Here is a 19350-nt window from a genome sequence, read left to right as displayed (position 1 = left end):
CATGGCAATATGCGAACCCTTTAAGTAGATATAGATTCAGGATATCTCTTATTTCACCTTTAATCTTTTTATGACTTTCATTACTCATGTATATCATTGTTTCGCTTCCCTTGCAATCAGCCCTCGGGCATGAATTTGCAATAAAGTTATCATCATTGCCATTATCATTATCATTATCATTATAAATGAAAGTGCATTTGCAAGTTCATGTCTAAGGGCAAATTGCAACTAGAAGCTTAGTTATTGATATCATTGTAAAAAGAGACCACTAAAAACAATGATATGTTTCAATGACATTAATTCTAGGAGACTACGAAAGGGACTGGAAGACATTCACAGTCAACCGTAATCTCCAACCAGATCCACGGTGCGTAATGCCCGTTTGACTCCCTGAGCCGGCTATACTCCTTGGCCAGCTTTGATACTATCTTATGGCACCGTAGGATCTGCTTGGAGATTAAGTCAACCGCATAGCAGCCAACGATCATGAGTGGCATTGTTTGTTGCTCTTTTGTTGCTCCAACTCGTATCAGAATCTATTTCTGGGAAGAACTGCTTAAGGAATACCTCTGTGCAGTGGTTGATATTTAGAAAACAAAAAAAGACAATTCCCGAACTCACCTAACACCCCCAGTCTGTAGTTGATGGTGACCACCACGATGTTCTGTGTTGCTGCCAGCAGACTCCCGTCGTAAGCCGAGCCCGTCCCGAACATGAAGTCTCCGCCGTGAACAAACACGAGGACCGGGTACTTCTTAGGCTTCTTCGAGTGCTGGAATAAACAATAGAAACATACAACACAGTGAGGATCCGGAGCGAGCCAGAAAATCTACCACTGTTGAACTCCTATAACCACAATGTCATATGCATGTACGGTTTTCCCCAGGGATCTTTGAAAATCGCCAGCCAGGCTACATGTAACCCTGGTTAGATAGAAATAAAAAGATAAAAAGTATAGGAAATACTAACGGGAGGTGCCCCAACACGGTACGCTTTTTCTTGCGCTCAAACTCATGGCGCTCCATCGCTAGTTGCCTGAGAGTGGTCAAATTTTGATGACTGAATTTTTTACTCATAGATTTGAACAACATACTTGAATAAGAAATGCATTCGTGTGGTTCATGAACCTTTCGCGCTGCGTGTTACGAGCGGCAAACACTGAGAGACAATTTCGTGTATGTAACCTTCCAATTTTGTGCTACGCTGGACAGTGTGCCTAACTCGGTACGCTTTTTTTTTATATTTTGCTCTCTTCAGAAGTAAGTGGTAAATCTAAGTACACAGAAAAAAATTAATAGTATGATATTTTAGGTTTCTTTTGACAGTAAAATCGTGACTGTATGTACTTCTTGTCTCACATGAGGAAGGCTGTACCTAGAACAATCCAGCTGATGTTTTACGGGCAATGGGCTGAATGCACTGATCGTGAATGCCCGACTAAAAAAACCATTACGAAAAAACGACACCGCCAACATCAACAAAACTCTGTCTGATTATATGAAAATATCATCTACATCTCTCTGTCAAGTCTTATTTTCATAGACAGCACGAATCATTTGTTACAGTCAAATAAATCTTTGGAGCGTTCTCTAGTCTGCCACCTTCACGGCCACACTCCCTTGGGAGTACAATGGTGGCAATGTTTATGTCGCTTCCTTTTGGTTGCTTTTCTACTCAACAAACATTTGAAGACCCATATTCATAGTGTTTTATGGAGATTTATTTATGTGTATCATGGCAGTTGTGTGACTGCTTGGATGAGTTCGTATAGTTAGCGACACGAGCCGCCAATACGCAGAGGCCGGTGACCGCAGTGATTCAGCACTGTCAACATTACTGTTAGAATTCTGCTCTTAAAAAAACATGAAGTAAATATGTTAAAGTATACTTGGAATGCAAATTAAAGCTGTGTGCATGGACTTGGTTTATTTACCTTTGTAATCAGCATAGTCAGTGGCAACAAACACGGTGTACTTATGGATAATAAGATCAGCAAAAAATCCGTGCCGTCTTACGACGGGGACCGTCTTAGGGCGGCCCCCGTTAATCCAGTACTGTTGCTAATTGAGATCCAAGATACAATGTAAATAGTAAGGAATATCAATAACAGTAAACAGTAACTCCTAAACGTGTACCACAGGTGACAAAACAGCAGAATTCTTTGGTTGTTACAACATTAACGTAAACGCCATTTCGTCAATTTTCAGCGAGAAAATGACACCAAATGGTATTGGAGCAGCCACTTTATGGACATTAAAATTTATCACCTGGTGAATAAAATTGTTATGGGTTATAGGTTAGTAAATGCATTCTGCTAGGCTGGGAATATTTGCTGGCAATCAGTTGGTATTACTGCAACGACAAACAACAAGGGGGCAACTAACAAGCTCTAACTACCGCTAAACGAAACAAGCAAAGCAAGTGTGGCGCTTGTAACGACCACTGAATAACGTCTGGGAGCACGCCTGGACCCTTCACAGCTCACAGGGTAATGGGATCATTCTCATATAAAACAAACATCGCAACAGCTGCTTTGTTTTACAAGTAGGTTTTCATATTAGTTATATTTATCTTACCTTGGTTTATTAATATCATCATCATATAACGTTATTTAATAGCGTTAGGCAACAAGTACATTGCTTATGTTAAGTCTTCTACTCAAAACATAGACATACTGAAACAAAAATAATAAACACAATATCAACATACATAAATACATACATGAATACAAAATGGATAACAGAATGTTGGTGTTTAATCAATTAAGAGAATGAAGAATGTATGTTACTTGTAAGTTCGTGACCGAAAGCTAATTAATTGCTATATGGCTAGCTATAGTACACGGGATTTGAGAAACACACATGTGACAAAGACAGTGATCAACATTAATGTCAGGCAAGACTACAGACTTATTTTTAAATTGTGCGTTCTATAGAGAAGTGCTTTTCGTGGGTACGTAAATGCAGACACGTTACCAGCTAAGTTAAACTGCTTAGAATAATTAATGTAGCGGTAGGAATGTGACATATTGCATAAAGGTCTGGGGGTGTTGAGATGAACTACCAACTACATGACAACCGAAGATGTGATGTTCATGCATTTATGACAATCAGCAATAGTGACTAGCATGAATACGCATAAATTCCACTTTATGTCTACAACTTTTTGGACATGCTACTGACATAAGGTATTGAATAGCTTAGCTAGTTGGACACAACAACTCAAAGTGTAGCGGTGGTCATTCATGTCCCTGAACAGCCAGCCATTGAACCAACGATCGACTCGTCATAACTCAAGATGAAAACAGACAGTCTACTAAACTTGCCAGACGGTTTTACGGCATTGCCCAGGGATGATATAGTGTCCGTGGTGCCTAACCCTATTGATCTTTCTCTCCAATGCTTAGCAGAAATATTGCCTGTGGTGCGGTGGTCTGTCCGGGCTGACATTGCCGTCAGCTTCATCTGACTCGCCCGTGACTTTCCAGTAGTAAAACATTTTAATAGCCGCCGCAACAGCACGTCTATACAACTAAAATCTTCCAGGCAATCTGTTTATGTAAAACTCACGTTCACCTCACAAATCTCGCATTATGCTATGATGAAACATAGGTATAACACGACACGACGTTGGATTACTTTCGAGGATGCCATTTATCATCGCTTAGCTCTTAATGTTAAGTCTAGGTAATCAACAACATTCCTAAGTGGCAAACTGGCAAAAAGCCAGAACATTCTTTCTTTGGATGAAACGTTGTCTGCCAAAGCATTGATAGATCTAGCAGTATTGTACTACAGACAAAGGTCTGTAACAAAACATTCCAGAATGATTTAAGTGTAGAAGACAGCCTGAGTTCAAACTGCGATACAGAGTCACTGATGCTAGAGGTTGTGCTGTGTGTGGTGTTATTTCGGCTCACCGAACTGTTAACGTAGATAGATGGAAGTCAATGGTACCGTGAAATTAGCAGGGAAATCATATCATAGCCCTTCTACTAGATTTCCTCCTGACGTTGGAGAAACGGGCGTAAACAAGATCGATGATACGAACGCAGATTCGTCTTAGTGCCAAAACGCTCTTTTATTTTTCTTGAAATCAATTTCGCTTGGTTGGGTACTTATTCGCTGAACATTATAGGACGATACTAAAAACTATTTTCAGGGAATAGAGGTGATCTGCAAATGCACATTATCTTGATTAGATCTAGAGAAAATGACACATTTCCAGTATGTCGAAAAAAAAAGCAGAAGCTTAGATGTTGGTAACGGCGATAGCGATAATTTCTGCACCATTGAAAGTGTTGCTATCACAGTACAACATACAGCAGTGAATGCGCCCCTCTGTGGATGAGGTCACCACACTGATTCTGCCCGTTCCATTCAATCTCAGCCTGCAGCCCAAGTCATTAAATGTTTCTGTAGGACGGTTTGACCCCACGATCAAGGTCAGCTACTCGGCAAAGATATTTGACACCACAAGTGAGCGTTTGATAACATGATATGCATTCTTCCTGTGGTTGATACACTTCAGAAACGGTTGATGCTATCTACCTTATTTCCTGCTACTTTGGCCTTCACAGAGTCCCAAATCGGCCAAGTGTCTACGACTGCAACATGGTCTATACGTAATTGAATTATTCCTATCTGGACCAGCGTCTGCTATGAGTGGTAAAAGCCCTATTGATTCCATACATCAACAGAACAATAAACACCATCTAAAATGGTATGTTTTAGGACGTTAGTTTTTTTAGTATTAGTATATTGCATTAACAGATCGGTATAACCGTCAACATTATATGACATAAATATATCTTGGATAATCGAAGACATCTTACATCCTTGCCAATTCTTTCAACGTCTTCAACAGTTGAAAGCCGAGGATACCAAATTGGCTTGTGCGGTCTCAAGGCAAGGATGAACTATATTCTCTACATAAATGTTGCATTCATATTAGTTATTTAGTTCTGCGTCATAAGTATTGTTATCACCGTGATCACTGTGAAACGAAAACATCTGTCTTAACGCTGATATGAAATAACATGTTGGTGATCGTCAAGTCTAGCAGCACAGCCGCGTGCGTGTGGTCGATTGTATGGAGTTTATTCATAGGTGCGTCCCATGGCTTGTTCAAAGACGCCACGAAGAGCCAATTATAAGCACCACTTGTGGTAACGGTCAAGGATAATTCAATCAATTTTACAGGTCGCCCATAGGAGCACGAAGTTAAATGGGTCATAAAACTAAAGCTCGGCTCCAAATTGGCGTTCATCCTGGTCTTTGGTAATCAAGCAATTTCATGTCAAGCAGACTACGCCCCGGAAAATTACGGTATCGGCTAATCAAGGAAATACATTAAGTATCTAGTTGCCACACGGCGTGCCCCCGTAACTCTTCATATAAATTATGAAGGTCACGTTCACATATCAATGGAAAATATCCACTTGTCTCATCAACAATGACCTCTCCGCTTGATTAATGTATAAATAAAAGAGATCTATGGGGCTAAATCATACTTAGAATAGAATAGAATAGAACAGTTTATTTGTAGATACATGGCAGTCAATGTGCATGTCTGAATTGCGTATCAATTACAATCATTCTTAATAAAAAGACCTTAATACAACTTAAGATCTCATACCTGTGATACTTAAACTACTCAGGAAATTCCCTATCCCATTGTATTGTTAATTTCTCTACCTCAACTGGGATATTCTACCTCTACGTACATACATACAAAATATCAGACTATGGAGAATTCCCTTTTAGAATGATTTGTGTGTTTGGAATGACTGACAGCCATCTTGGAACCCTTCCCATTCAACCCACCTACTTATGTTTTCTTATTGATTTGTGTAAACAGAAATGGTAGCACCATGAAAAATACACAGTAAGTTGGGTACATTTACTGACAATAATTGCGAAACAGGAAAAATTCCGTTCGGAGTAGTTAATGCAGGCTTAGAATTGCACCTATAAAGCTGGCTAAAAAGGGTGTGTTAATGAGGGATGTGGGCAACCGCAGGATGGAACTGCATCGTCCTTGCAAGTCATTTAGTGCACAGTCCATGTGGTGTTTACCCTAATAGATCCTTTAAAGGAGTCACTATAACTGTAATCAAGATTCCACAAAACTGAACACCTGTGTTACAGGCTGCTGCTGCAACATACCCCCCCCCCCCCTCCTTCCCTCCCTCCCAGCAATGATGTCCACGGAACTAGAACGCTATTGTTGACATGTCGGCCCTCCCAGATCCTTTATTGGCTTTTGCAGTTGAAGGTTAGTGTTAAACTGGCAATTTTGTTCTCACCCAGAATTCCAATTTGATTGGATATTGATTCCTGCTGTCAGAATCTCATACAGGGTCGCCGGCATGGACCAGCGATACCCACAAGGTCGCTGATATTGCGGAATTAAGATACGATAAGGCTCCATGTGAGAATCACCCTTCAGCCTCGTATCCTTCAGCTTCCTATCTATTGCAAATTCCTGATAGTGAGGACTTGAAATAGACGGCGGCATACCAGGACTATAGCTGGTGAAACTACGGTTTGTGCGTGACTCACAACCAGAAAACCCGGGGTTAAATCCTGCTCAGTGTGTGACGGATGTCTACCTGAATATGATTTGACATTGCAAGCGAGAGGATGTGCAATGTGGACAGCATTGATCTTCTTGCTATATACTTCAATCAGTTTGTTGACTTTGTAATTGCTTTTGAAGTTTTCCCATGATAGCCAGGGCTCAACAGGTGGCTGATATCATCGCAGTTTATCATGATCAAATTCCCTGTGAGGATCTCCTCCAGCCCGTTACATACAGCTTCCTGAAAGTGGGATCCATGAATAGACTGCATGCATACCAGGAATCCAAAATCTCCATACCCTTATCTTTCAACATGAAAGGTGCGGTTTCAGTTTGGGCGTTGATGCTTGACCTAAGTGGAAGGTTAACATTGCCACATCATTAGTGTGCGCTGTATCGACCGGGATTGCCTATCATATGCATATCAAAGATAGTTCCGTTGGTGAATTTTTTTCATTATACAACACTATGCAATTGATTGATGGTAGGGTCACGCGTACGTTCAGAACAACTGAGATGATATCCTTTTCCTGGCTGTGAGGATTTTGCAAACGCAGCAGATGATTCAGATCGCATCACTGGCGTGCCAAGACATGTAAATTGTGGATATTAATGATTACCTTTGGCGATGAATCATACAAGCGAGATTTATTAGGATTCTGCCCCCTAGCAAAGAAGTCAATTGGTGTAGCCGTACGTGGCTGCATGTTTAATGCACACCGGCACCGCCTGTGTTGTTGAAACACACCGGGCCCAGCGCTGAGCACGCCAGTCACTTTGCGCAAATGAAGTGGATTTCCTCTGGCATCACACGTGCACTTCCCGGTGGCCGATATCGTTCGTAATTGCATTTCCCCTGATAGCAGTATAACGCCGTATCGCCTAACGAAGTTAGGGGCCATTATGCGGCGCCACGACTTTGAAGTAGCGCCGTCTTCAGCATCATCCTGCATCTGGTGGAAGGCCAAGTGTCGATGGAGAGTTCGACACGGTGCTGAAAACGGCCGGGGACTGTTGGTAATAAATAGCCCCTATATTTTGACTCAGGTGTTTGTTGTTATGGTGCTTGCAAGTATTTCTCTCTCTCTCTCTCTTTTTAGATATATGTATATGTACATATACTGTAGAACCATTAATTTGTGTATATATATATATATATATATATATATATATATATATATATATATATATATAATTATATATTTAAAGGAGGGAGAGATATATATATATATATATATATATATATATATATATATATATATATATAGAGAGAGAGAGAGAGAGAGAGAGAGAGAGAGAGACATAGATATATAGATAGATAGATGTACTAGTATTTGTCTTTCACTCACAAGGGATGCGTATGCAGCCTGGGTGCGTGGAATAGTTGGCAAATGCAGTTCATTGCAGGCGGGCTTCCTCCATTCTATTTCACGCCTCAATGACTTAAGAGGCCGGAGGAACAAAGTGTATTTCGAAGCAACGATTGGATGAAAGGCGATAGCTGGGGAAATAAGATATATGCAAAACAGCATTAGGAGATCGTGAAATTCTCCGCAGGGTTTGTAAATTCGATTCCCTTTTCATACCGTGGCTTAAGACTGGCGGCACTACTAAAGGCCTTTACGACATAACATATTCGTAGACAAAAGCACACGTTATGAAGTAGATATATATCAATTCGTACTGTGTACAATGGTTATTACATATAGATAAAAACTAATTGTCATTCCAGCCATGTGGTTGCCTGGGATCGAAGCCCTCCGGGCAAGCCGCGAGCAGACAATGAAGAATCGGAAGGGTCTAAAAACATGAGACCCGGACGTGTACATCGCCTTGCGGGGTTTCTTGAGTAATGAAAAGGACGCCAAGACGCGCGTGTGGTAAGATGAGTGCATCCTTCACAACTGGTGATAAACCAACGCCCTGTACCCGGGGATGTCAGCGCAAAGTGGCGACGAGGGACGTGTGCCATTGTATCACAAGCAATTTAAGTCGGCCAACCTGAACTTGAAAAGGTGGTTCGAAAAATGAAAAGATCAAATCAGCAGAGCTTCATTAGTTCATATGTTTGTCTGGTACAGCGAGTGTAGCTACCGAGGTGGGCAGTGGTAGCCAGGGTACCAACCGGGTAGTAATTCGCTCAGGACTATGTTCGCTTCTGCTACCCGTCTGGAGACTTGCCCACTCAAAACGTTTGGTGCTAGCGTCAGTTAATAAGGAATAGGTTCTAGAGCGCTCGTTCGATGACAACAGCCCTCCCAGCAAGCGGAAGAAGGGCTTTTCGGGTGTTGAAACGCCTGTTCGAACGAGAGCTTGAACCAATTCCTTAATTCGCTCATACGCAGGGATCAATCAGCGCCCTCGTCCAAACTTAGGGAGGCCCACACTACTCTCGGTAACAGATGTGGCATGTTTAGAAACAAATATCTCTTTATTGGCGTCCCTCACGGCAATTTCGATAGCATTTTCTGAATCAGCGTAAAAAGTTTATCTAGCACACTTATTTTCACATTTCTCCGGCAACGCAAACTAATGATATCTCAGTTTAAAAATCGATAAAAAGTGTCCGAGCGCCCATTGTTTACGCGCCGCCCGCCCGTGACCCAGTTTTCATCGCTGCGTCCTGCACTTCCGGGTTCAACCCGCGCACCAGGCGAAAATGTAACTCTTTCTTTGATTCGTCGGCGCCTCGCGGTAAATACAAATACAGCCAATCAGAAGTGATCTTTGTAAAGCCAACAGTCAGGATTACGTCATATCCCTTCATCACTGAACAGCCGCGGAAGTTCCATGCCCAAAGCGAAGTGGATGAGAATACATCGACGTATTTTCGCTGTATTTTGGACATCTCTTAATTTTCGGAAAATATGATTTTACAGTCGACAGATAACATATCAGGGGACATACTGACGGAGTTTCATGTATTTCCGTTGAAAAATGTTTGCGAGCTGCCGTCCGAAAGGCCGCGGAAAATTCTTCGGTGACCCAATTCACGGCTCCCGGCCGACCCTCCCCCCTCACGGACGGTGATTCAACGCGGAAATTTTCGGTAACTATCGTTTTTTTAACGCAGTCTTGGTAGCAAAATATGAATTTTAGGAAGGATGTGGGGTTCAGATTTATCTTAGAATGATATTTTACATCGATATACTTGAATTTTTCACGCAATGTGCCTATGTTGACAAGCATGGTTGAAGGGGAGGGGGGCTTCGTAGCATGGTGTATGTGATTCAACGTATGAGGTAGACTCTAGTAAAGTTTTGTGAACCAAGATGAGACGGGATCCATTACCTATAAAAATAGAATTTGAAACAATTTTGACTTGAAATTTATGCTTTCATTGTATTTTAATAATTTTAATTTTAGTACTTTTAGTCATGCTGGAATAAGATATGACTATGTTTGGAAGGTAAAGATTTTGTTTTAATGTTACACTTACAGGTATATATTGCTGGAATCTACCCAAACGACAACAGCTAAGCTGACCTTTTAGAGCTACAATATTCCAGTGTCAAGTTCAAAGATAAAGGAGAAGTCATTCATGCAAGAAACATTGAATCATTTCAAACAAAACAACTTCATGACAGACACAGCATCTTGCTCTGTTGGCTACATGAGTTTGGAGGATTGGACACAATTTTCTGCACTGCAAAAGTTTTGGTTCAAAATGCAAATTGGTGGTCGCACTGAGTACTGTACAGCAAATCAGTGAAGAACTACAATACATGACTATACAATATGGTAAGGTGAAAGCATGATAATCCAGCCACCTGGCTGGCACGACAAGAAAAACTCTGTGCTATGTATACTGCCAGGAAAGGACAGAGGAATGAAAACACTGTGAAGAACCTTTGAAAGAAGGACAACTAAGACAAAGCTACAAGGAAGAGGAATCATGAAAGAAAGAAGAAAAGACAAGCATGTGATTGTGACGAAAGATGGAAGAAAAGACAGCTTGTTTAGACAATATAATAAAGCGAACTCGTCACAAACCATCGCAAAGTATCAGAAATGAAAGGCCTGGAACTGGAATTTCAGCTTTGGGCTGAACTACCCCGATTGGGGATGAACACCATTGACTCTGGCAGGATTTATTCTCTGACAGCAAACAAAATGTAAAAGAAAACATAAAAAAACATGATGTTGACGACTGCTTACCTCTTGCTTCTGTAGCATATAATGAAGATGGCATTCTTCTCACGGCCGTTAGGAGAAACGATGCTGAGGCTGACATTCCACTGTCAGCTTTTCATTTCATTTATTGCATATAGGGTTATAAAATGCATAGTTGATTATGCTGTACTCGATAGATATTGAGTTTTGTACTGTTTCTCTACTATTCTGATCCCCAGAGCCACAGTTTAAATTGTGAATGTCAGGGCTGAGATGTTGTTTTCCTATGTCAAGAGGGAGGGGGGCACCATGTAAAATATGCATATGTAATGACTTATTAAGGTCATGAAATGCATAGTTGATTATGCTGTACTTGTTTAACTTGTGATTTTGTACTGTTCTCCACCATTCTGATCCCAACCACCCTTCAAACTGTGAATGTCAGGGCTGAGATGTTGTTTCCTATACAGTATGTAAAGGGGGAGGGGGCACCATGCACAATATGCATATATAATGATTTATTAAGGTCATAAAATGCATAGTTAATTATGCTGTACTTGTTCAACTTGTGGTTTTGTACTTTTCTCCGCCATTCTGATCCCAGCCACCCTTCAAACTGTGAATGTCAGGGCTGAGATGTTGTTTTCCTATGCCAAGGGGGAGGGGGGCACCATGTACAATATGCATATGTAATGATTTATGAAGGTCATGAAATGCATACAGTTGAAGGTAGGAATAAATAGAGTTGACAGCTTATACAAACTTGTTCTTTTTTGTTATGGTATGAAGTTTCGTCTTTGTAGTATGTTGACAACTGAAAATATTCCCATATCTTAAGTGGTCTGTGTTAAGCATGTAGGGGGGAGGGGGGCGCCATAATACAAATAAGCATTTTTAACTGCACATACTGCGCTTTGGGGGTTTCACAGAAGCTTCATAATGTATAAGATTATTGTATGTGGTGGGTACATAGGATTCATAATTGATCAAGTGCGCTGGAAGCCTTAATTACTTTAATAATATGACTTAGATATGCTACATTATTAACTATACTGTGAACCTAATTTGCATAAAATTTGCATAAATCAGTCTAAATTTGACATTTTTCTTATTGATTATGGTGTTTGGTCCAAAGCCTTATCAAATGGTGCAAATCGCATCTTTCTACGACTTAAAATAAAAAATCACATTTTTAGGTCACTGACACTGTTAATTCAATGCTTAACTATGGGGCAAAAATGCTCTCAGAAGCATGTTTGATGACAAAGTTTTTGACCTTCCCGATATCGTAGAAGGGTGAAATTTTCAGGACATACTAAACTTACTTAGTACTACAAGGAAATCCATACAAAATGACAAATAGATGTCACAAATAAAAATTCCAGCCTTTCAAAAATGGTAATTGTGATGAAATTTGGGTGTGGGCCTCCCTACCAAACTTTTGACAATTCCATACGTTAACGTGGACAAGGATCCCAGACGTAACAGCAGAGAAGCGAAGGTATATAGTGTATGATAAATGTCAGAACGAGAAGCGACTGTATATATAGTGTGTAATTAACGCCGGAGCGAACTACTTTCCGGATGGTACCCAGGCTAGGGCAGTGGAGCACAAACTGTACAAATCTTAATGCCAAACAAAAATCCATCTGGCACAAGTACTCCTCACTGCTTAGGACACTCGACATTTATGAAATTACTCCCTAAGCCGATTTGCTGGAACACCATCATGGATGACAAGAATCTTTGATGAACGACAGGGATTTGGTTTCGCAATTTGATTGCGGCAACGTTCTTAACTCGGGAAGTGAACCCAATCAATGAACGTCATTCCAGGCTCCTTAAAGATTAGGGGATATCGCGACGGCCTTGGGCAAGACCAAATCATTCCCTTTGACTTTGCAAATTGACAGCGGATTTCTTAAAGATTGGTGGGCGTCAAGACAACCCTGGCCCAGGTCGTCTTCAAAGAAAATGCATTGATCAGCAGCATCTCGTGGGTTTGCAGGTAGACATGTAGGCTTGCAAAGCCGCTAACATTTATCCCGGGACCGCTTGCTGACCTGTTGGACTGACCCCGTGCCGGATACGTGATATCCGCGGTGTAGAGCACAGGGTGCCGGCTTCTCTCGTCAGAAAGCCTGGCTCGGACTTGGCTGATGGATAACGTGACATTTCCGGTAACGCAGGTCAACCACAAGGTGGCCCGTTCTCGACGCAGGTGTCGTTTTTATATCGATTCCAAAGTTTGGCGGTAATCCGCAGACTGCGTCGCTACTCTGGCGCGTTCCCAAGCTACGTCATTCGTACGGGAATAGGAAATCTAGAGAAATGGTTGTATGCCATCATAACACTGTACCATCATTAGCAGATCCCAACTGTTGGACAAAAATGAGTGGGGAAGTGGCAGTTCTTCTGCACGTTATGGCGGTGTCTGGAAGATGAATGTGTAATCAACGTAAATGTAAGCCATGGACACGCACAAATTGATGGGGTACGACATCATACATCACAAAACTGAGGAGACAGGCGCTATTTACGCGAGGCCCCCTCGCAACACTGCGAACAGGCGTATTTGCTCACATAGTTCATATTATAGATTTACTTTTATCGCCTCACACAAATCTGCCCGATTACAGAGTGACATTATTGGATTTATTTCTTTTTCACTCAAGACTGATCTCTAAAACGTTATAGATACTTTCGAATTCATAGTATGTGTATATAACAATCTTCAAGGGGCCCATTAGGAGAACGCCTTTGTGCTGTACCGTTACATTCTACTTAACTTACACAACACTACAACAGTATCAATAATAACAACAACAGCAACAGCTTTTGCAGAGTATGGAAGCAAATTGTTACAGCAGCCTGCAACCTGTCCGTCAGTTTGTAATCATCAGTCAGAGAATCTATCAACCTGTCGAAATGTTAACCCATTTCTGTCGCTCCGCCAGCAGCTCCAGACTTTCTGATGGGATAATCGATGAGATCAATACCAGTAAGCTGAATGTAATAGTGATTCCCGTGCACCCTTCAGGGCTCGCGTGATGTATGTCAGGTAAAAGACAAAAAGGCGGAAACAAGTTTCAATACTAATGATAAACACCAAGCACCACTTAAATGGTCAATACATGGCAATGGTGTCCAACTGGTGAAAATCATGTGTGTGTGTTTTGCTGTGTATATTTGCTGTATACATTATGTATTGTTTGCACGCTCGAATGTTTACACCATTTTGTTTGTATTACATATAGAGATGGAATTTGCATGCATGGATACATTCCGTCTAGCAAGGGGTGCATCGACTCCTCCGGCTTACATACCGTTTACAAACCAAACTAACCATATACAGATGGCACAATTTTACCGAGCTACGCAATTACACGCCTCTTAGATCAGGGGATTGAAGACATATAGCCAATTACAAGATGGCCGAGGATGATACTTAGTAATGTACTGATTGTACGACAACAGGGTGATTTAAGCCCATGTATTCATGCACGTATACTTTTCGCGCAGACGTCGCCAGCATGAAGCAGCAACTACGTCGTTTATATCTGCCCATACCCAATAAGCCAGGCGGCCCGCCGGTTGCAATAATGCAGAGCCTTGTCATTATTCAATCGGGGGAAATCACACAACATCGATATACTGCTCTTTGTTATAGTGAAAAGCTTTTAATACCGACTGGGACGGTGCCCAGACCGGGTTGTCAGACATAAATCTGCCAACATGACGAAAATGGGTCAGGCAATAATCTATCACAAATTACATCCAGCCCGTGCCAATATGACTACCTGCCGAGGGACATGGACTGGAGCAGGGCTTAGTGCGGGAACAAATAGCATTGTCGCCGCCAGACGAGATGGTCACACGCGACTTTATTACATCTAAGCCTCGCCATAGGGATACAATGATGCTCAAGATATATTTTAGTCGAACTGCAGCAATGGGGTAATAAAATGAATAAAAACTGCATTAAAGGAACTTTGTAGATAGACTTTGTCATTAATTATTATGATTTTATTATCATTACAATGCAATAGTGGTTATCTTCACTAATATTTTTGTTTTGCCTTGGTTATTGTTTTTGTGTGTTACTGTTCTTATAATCGCGGTGACGTCGACGTGAAATTTGATGTATCCTCTAACTCTACATGCAACAAGTTTTATACATATCTCTCTCTGCTAACACGCCCTCGCTGCTTCCATGACTCAGACACGTCTGGCAGCCAGCTTGAGCTGCGTCAGTACCGCCCACTTTGTTACAACAGACTAGTAAAACTTTTTTTATTTCACACAAAGATCGATGTACAAGATCATGTAGCCGTAAAGCACATATCAAAGGAATGAAGTACCTTTATTGTAACAACGGTATCAAGTTTACGACGTTCATTTCAGTTAGTTTATGACGTGCGCAGCGGAGGTAACAGGTTGCCGGCCGATCGTATCTCATATAAAGGTGTTCTCCCGTTATGAGAACGTGTATTACCATCACTGTTCCCTCCACTCGTGACTCAGCCGACATAACCCACTCTAACCCTGCGTGTTCATCCCGGGAGTTTACAGTTATGGACCCTGCAGAACGGGTCTATTACGGAAAATGGCACGGAAGGGAAATGGAAGCTGAGAAGAGAGAGGCCGGCGGGTTTAGCAGAGTACGTGAGGCAGACATCTTGTCTGCGTCGGTAAAGTGTTTCTTAGAAAACAGGAAAACACGAGAATTAAGCAACAAAGAAAATTTTATCTAATCAAAATCAGGCCACGAAATTTGGTGCTCTCAAATGTGTCCTGAAACGTGATGGAATCGTGGGGAAACCGGTCTTGTGTAAATGATATGACGGGTTCGTTTGCAGTTCATGCCGAAATGTTGATTGAAAGTACAAGGTCGAAACATATCGGAAACATGCCAGCGGTAAGACCAGACTGCTGCAATACTAGCGTTGGTTATATCTAGGCAGAGACTGCCATTCCAGAATCGGCTTGTTCAGCCACCAAAGAAGATGTCGACCATGACCAAAACCCATCGTCTCTTTAGACGGACGGAGGCCAATGATGATGATGATGATGATATATCTAGGCAACTTGGGTGTGGCTTCCTTTTTCGGAGCAAATCAAAGTAAGGGTAATGGTATCATATGGAAAATATTCGATTATCTATTCGAGAATATAATGACCGTAGTTCTGTCAGAATCAAATGCAGCATCCTGGCTTTGACTTAAAGGTCGAATTAGTCAAGAACTTTGATTAAAAGAATCAGATGCCATACTGAAATTAGTGTTTTGGATGCCGCGCTTTCACTCAGCGCATATGTCAACAGACAAGATTGGTGGTGTACTCTCCGGTAGCTAAGTTACAGCATCACGATACCATTTAATGTGGAAGCGGAGGTAGATCACCCTGTTTGCATGACGTCAGGCGTAATCACCAATGACGTCATTCCCACCACCGGTGATTGATAGCATCAGAGGTAGATATTAGGGTTGATAGATGAGGCTGGAGGACAATTAGTGTGTGTATATAATGGATAATAAGGGGGCGTGCACTCTATCAGATAGTCTTTCAAGGGATTAGGGCTTAGTGTACTTAATTAATGTCAGGTGACTGCCGACCGAGACCGTGAGAGTTCGAGTCAATATTGCGGCACACTAGGCGGCTGCTCGCGACGGTCGACCTGCACATGGCACTGTCGACGGTCAACTTGCACGAGGTAACGAGAACGAACCCTCCCCGCGCTCGGGAAACACAGAAGGGAACGTTTTGCATTATCATAATCAGGACCTCAGGAAACACACCAGGTCGACCTATCCATGGCACTGTGAGGTACCTACCAATGGCACTGTGAGGTACCTACCCATGGCACTGTGAGGTAACGAGAACAAAACCTCCCCGCGCTCGGGAAACACACAAGGGAACAGTTTGTCATCAGGCACCATCCAGGTCAACGCCTTCTCAGTGCTGCGTCACAGTGTATAGGAGTAGTCAGGAGCAGAGGAATACTTTAAAAAATGACGCGGAGTTAGCTGTTTTCGATAGGAAAATATAAAAAAAAAATCTTTGCAGAAAAAATGAAATATTTCAAGAAAACGACTTGCTAAGTTTCTTCTTTTCGATTTACATGTACGTTGCTACTTTGTACTCATGTTTATCATTATCATTCATTGTTACCGGAGAAATACCAATACAGACTGTGGACAAAATAAAGTATTCAAGCCCTGTAATTTTAGCAACATCCATGGAAAATCAGCTCAGCACTTCTAAACCGTGGTCGGTCAATCGGAAAAAGTCTCTCTAATATTTAATGTTTCTAAGATACATTTCCAATTTCCACCCTATACAACTTCACCAAATGGCACAGTCTGACGTGACTCAGATAGGTATTAAATTACGGCGCAATATCTGTGCCCATTGACTCGAAATGAAACATCTCCGCACATCGATCTTCATATAGGCCAGCCATAACAAGTTGTCTTAAAATAATTCCCCTGTGTCCAAGACGGATTTAGAATTTCGTAGTTTACTTTTGACCTAGTTTAAAGTTTTGTCTTGATGTGATCGCATAGTGGTCAATTGATCATGGACACTCAATGGTTTCTGAATAGCCTAGCCTCTGTGGAATTCCCTTTTAATTTTTTAAACTGAATCATGAGCAGATGATCAACCCGTTCACTAGTATATTGACACGTGTGAAAACGGTTAAGAACAACCGAATGCACATCTTTGTTTAATTACCACATTGAAAAGCCTGTCAGTATTTTAAAGCAGGGTGGTAAAAAATCTCATCGTGTGAAACGAAACATGCAAAATTTAGGAGACCCCGGTCTCGGGTCGGGTGGCGCGCCGTATTGCCAATTACCTGCTTCGGTTGGACGTTATTGGGAGGGTGGAAAGGGGAGCTGAAATATGCATGGATCTTGTTATACGTAATGAGCTGGGACAGTTCAGTCATCCTGAAATGCAACAAGGACGGGAGAGGAAAGGGCATTCATAGTAGCAGCACTGAAAGATGGATGCATGCTTGCCTCTATTAGAAGTATGTGATCAATCAATATCCTTAAATGCGTATGGATACTTACTGCGTCGTAAAAAAGTAAACTGACGTCGATATGTCAATATGGCAAGAATCGTTGCTTTTTTAAAAACACGTATGCAATTTTCTTGTTTTTGTATGTAAACAACCACCAGCAAGCAGTATGACACAACATATGCAACAGAAAGTAGAAAAGAGTGTCGTTGCGTTACGTTAAGTTACATACGTTGTATATATGTTCTAACAATTCTGACATCAGCATGACGTACAGGTAAGTAAGTAATGCATTCAGAAACTACTCCTCTTCCCACTACAGAACAGTCTGAGGGACAGCCGAACAGATCAGTGTAGAACGTTGCTTTATCTTCGCTCGATATATGAATTTAGTTTATCAAATCAATGTCTAATTCCTGTGTTTAGATGGCAACGTTTGTTATTATTTGAGCACCTCTGATCCATGAATATAGTAACGGGTAGGTCGATGCCACTTAGCTATTACGTAGGTCATCAATTACCGTCAAAACATCATCAAAAAGTCATCTGATCAACTAAAACGTCCCATTGCAGCAGACACAAAACCGAAACTTTGTTAGAATGAGGAATGCTTCTTAATCCTCTCCTAGAGCAAAGGCACGACGTGCTAGTACCATGGTAGTTTGATGGATAGATGAGTCCTCTGACTTGTAATGGACCGATACATTTCAGTGCGGTCTCGCGGAGTAAAGTGAAATGCGAAAAGGTCGAAGGTGGCGAGGATCATCTTATAACGCACGACTTCCATCACTCTTTTCTGTCGTGTACGGCATATGGCCTCAAGCTGGCTAAAATACACCATCAGGCATCAAGACATCCTGGTACTAGCTACCGGATGGCTAAAATCCGGCACCAAGACATCCCGGTACTACCGGATAGCTAAAATCCGGTACCATGACAACCCGGTACTATTGACTGGCTAAAATCCGGCACCAAGGCATCCCGGTACTACCGACCGGTTAAATCAGGCACCAAGACATCCCGGTACTATCAACCGGCTAGAATCCGGCACCAAGACATCTCGGTACTACCGGCTAAAATATGCCTTCTGGCATAAAGACATCCCAATACCACATAACGGTTAAAATGCACCATCACCAAGGCACTGAAATATATTATGTAACACAAAATGCATTGGTTCAGGGAATGCATACCCCGTCAACCTTTAACTCGAGAGTCATTTCATTCTGGGAATTGACACATATCACAAGTTTCCACTGACTGTGTGCTCAAAACTTAAAAATCTATACACATCTCTTCGGCCTTCTTCTTTCAAACAGGAAAGATCTATCTAGAGACGATCACATCTAGAGAACAGTTAACGCCACATTACGATGCAGAGGAGAAACCAGCGCACACATATTCTCCCCACGCGGCAACATGTGGCCGCACCAGATAACCCTGACGACTGGGGAAGGGTATAAAGTGGGACAGGTGGGCAGACGCGTGCGGGGAAATGAAGAAGAAGAAAGCTTTAGTTCTAATTCCTCGCGCAGGAAGGCAAACCGTGTTTTTACGTACATTTTACCGGCGCCTTGTGGACCCATTAATGTACACACAGTTAATGGATCCACAACCTGCATCTTCTG

General features: G+C 41.8%; 1 protein-coding gene and 1 long non-coding RNA gene across 2 annotated transcripts in view; one reads left to right on the top strand and one right to left on the bottom strand.

Moving 5' to 3' along the window:
- The window catches only part of LOC118418694 (cholinesterase 1-like), a 59774-nt gene that overhangs the window by 27680 nt on the left and 12744 nt on the right, over nt 1-19350 (bottom strand). The window contains exon 3 of the mRNA XM_035824746.1: nt 622-772. Coding sequence (XP_035680639.1) covers nt 622-772 — 151 coding nt within the window. The remainder of the gene's footprint in view (nt 1-621; nt 773-19350) is intronic.
- Nucleotides 9432-11451, top strand: LOC118418714. The gene is made up of 2 exons (XR_004831510.1): nt 9432-9631; nt 10024-11451. It is a non-coding gene; the product is annotated as an uncharacterized LOC118418714 (long non-coding RNA).

Source organism: Branchiostoma floridae, chromosome 6, assembly GCF_000003815.2.
Source record: "Branchiostoma floridae strain S238N-H82 chromosome 6, Bfl_VNyyK, whole genome shotgun sequence".
Taxonomy (NCBI): Eukaryota; Metazoa; Chordata; class Leptocardii; order Amphioxiformes; family Branchiostomatidae; genus Branchiostoma; species Branchiostoma floridae.
The sequence above is the reverse complement of the archived record's forward strand: the minus strand, read 5'-3'. Positions and strand labels throughout refer to the sequence as shown.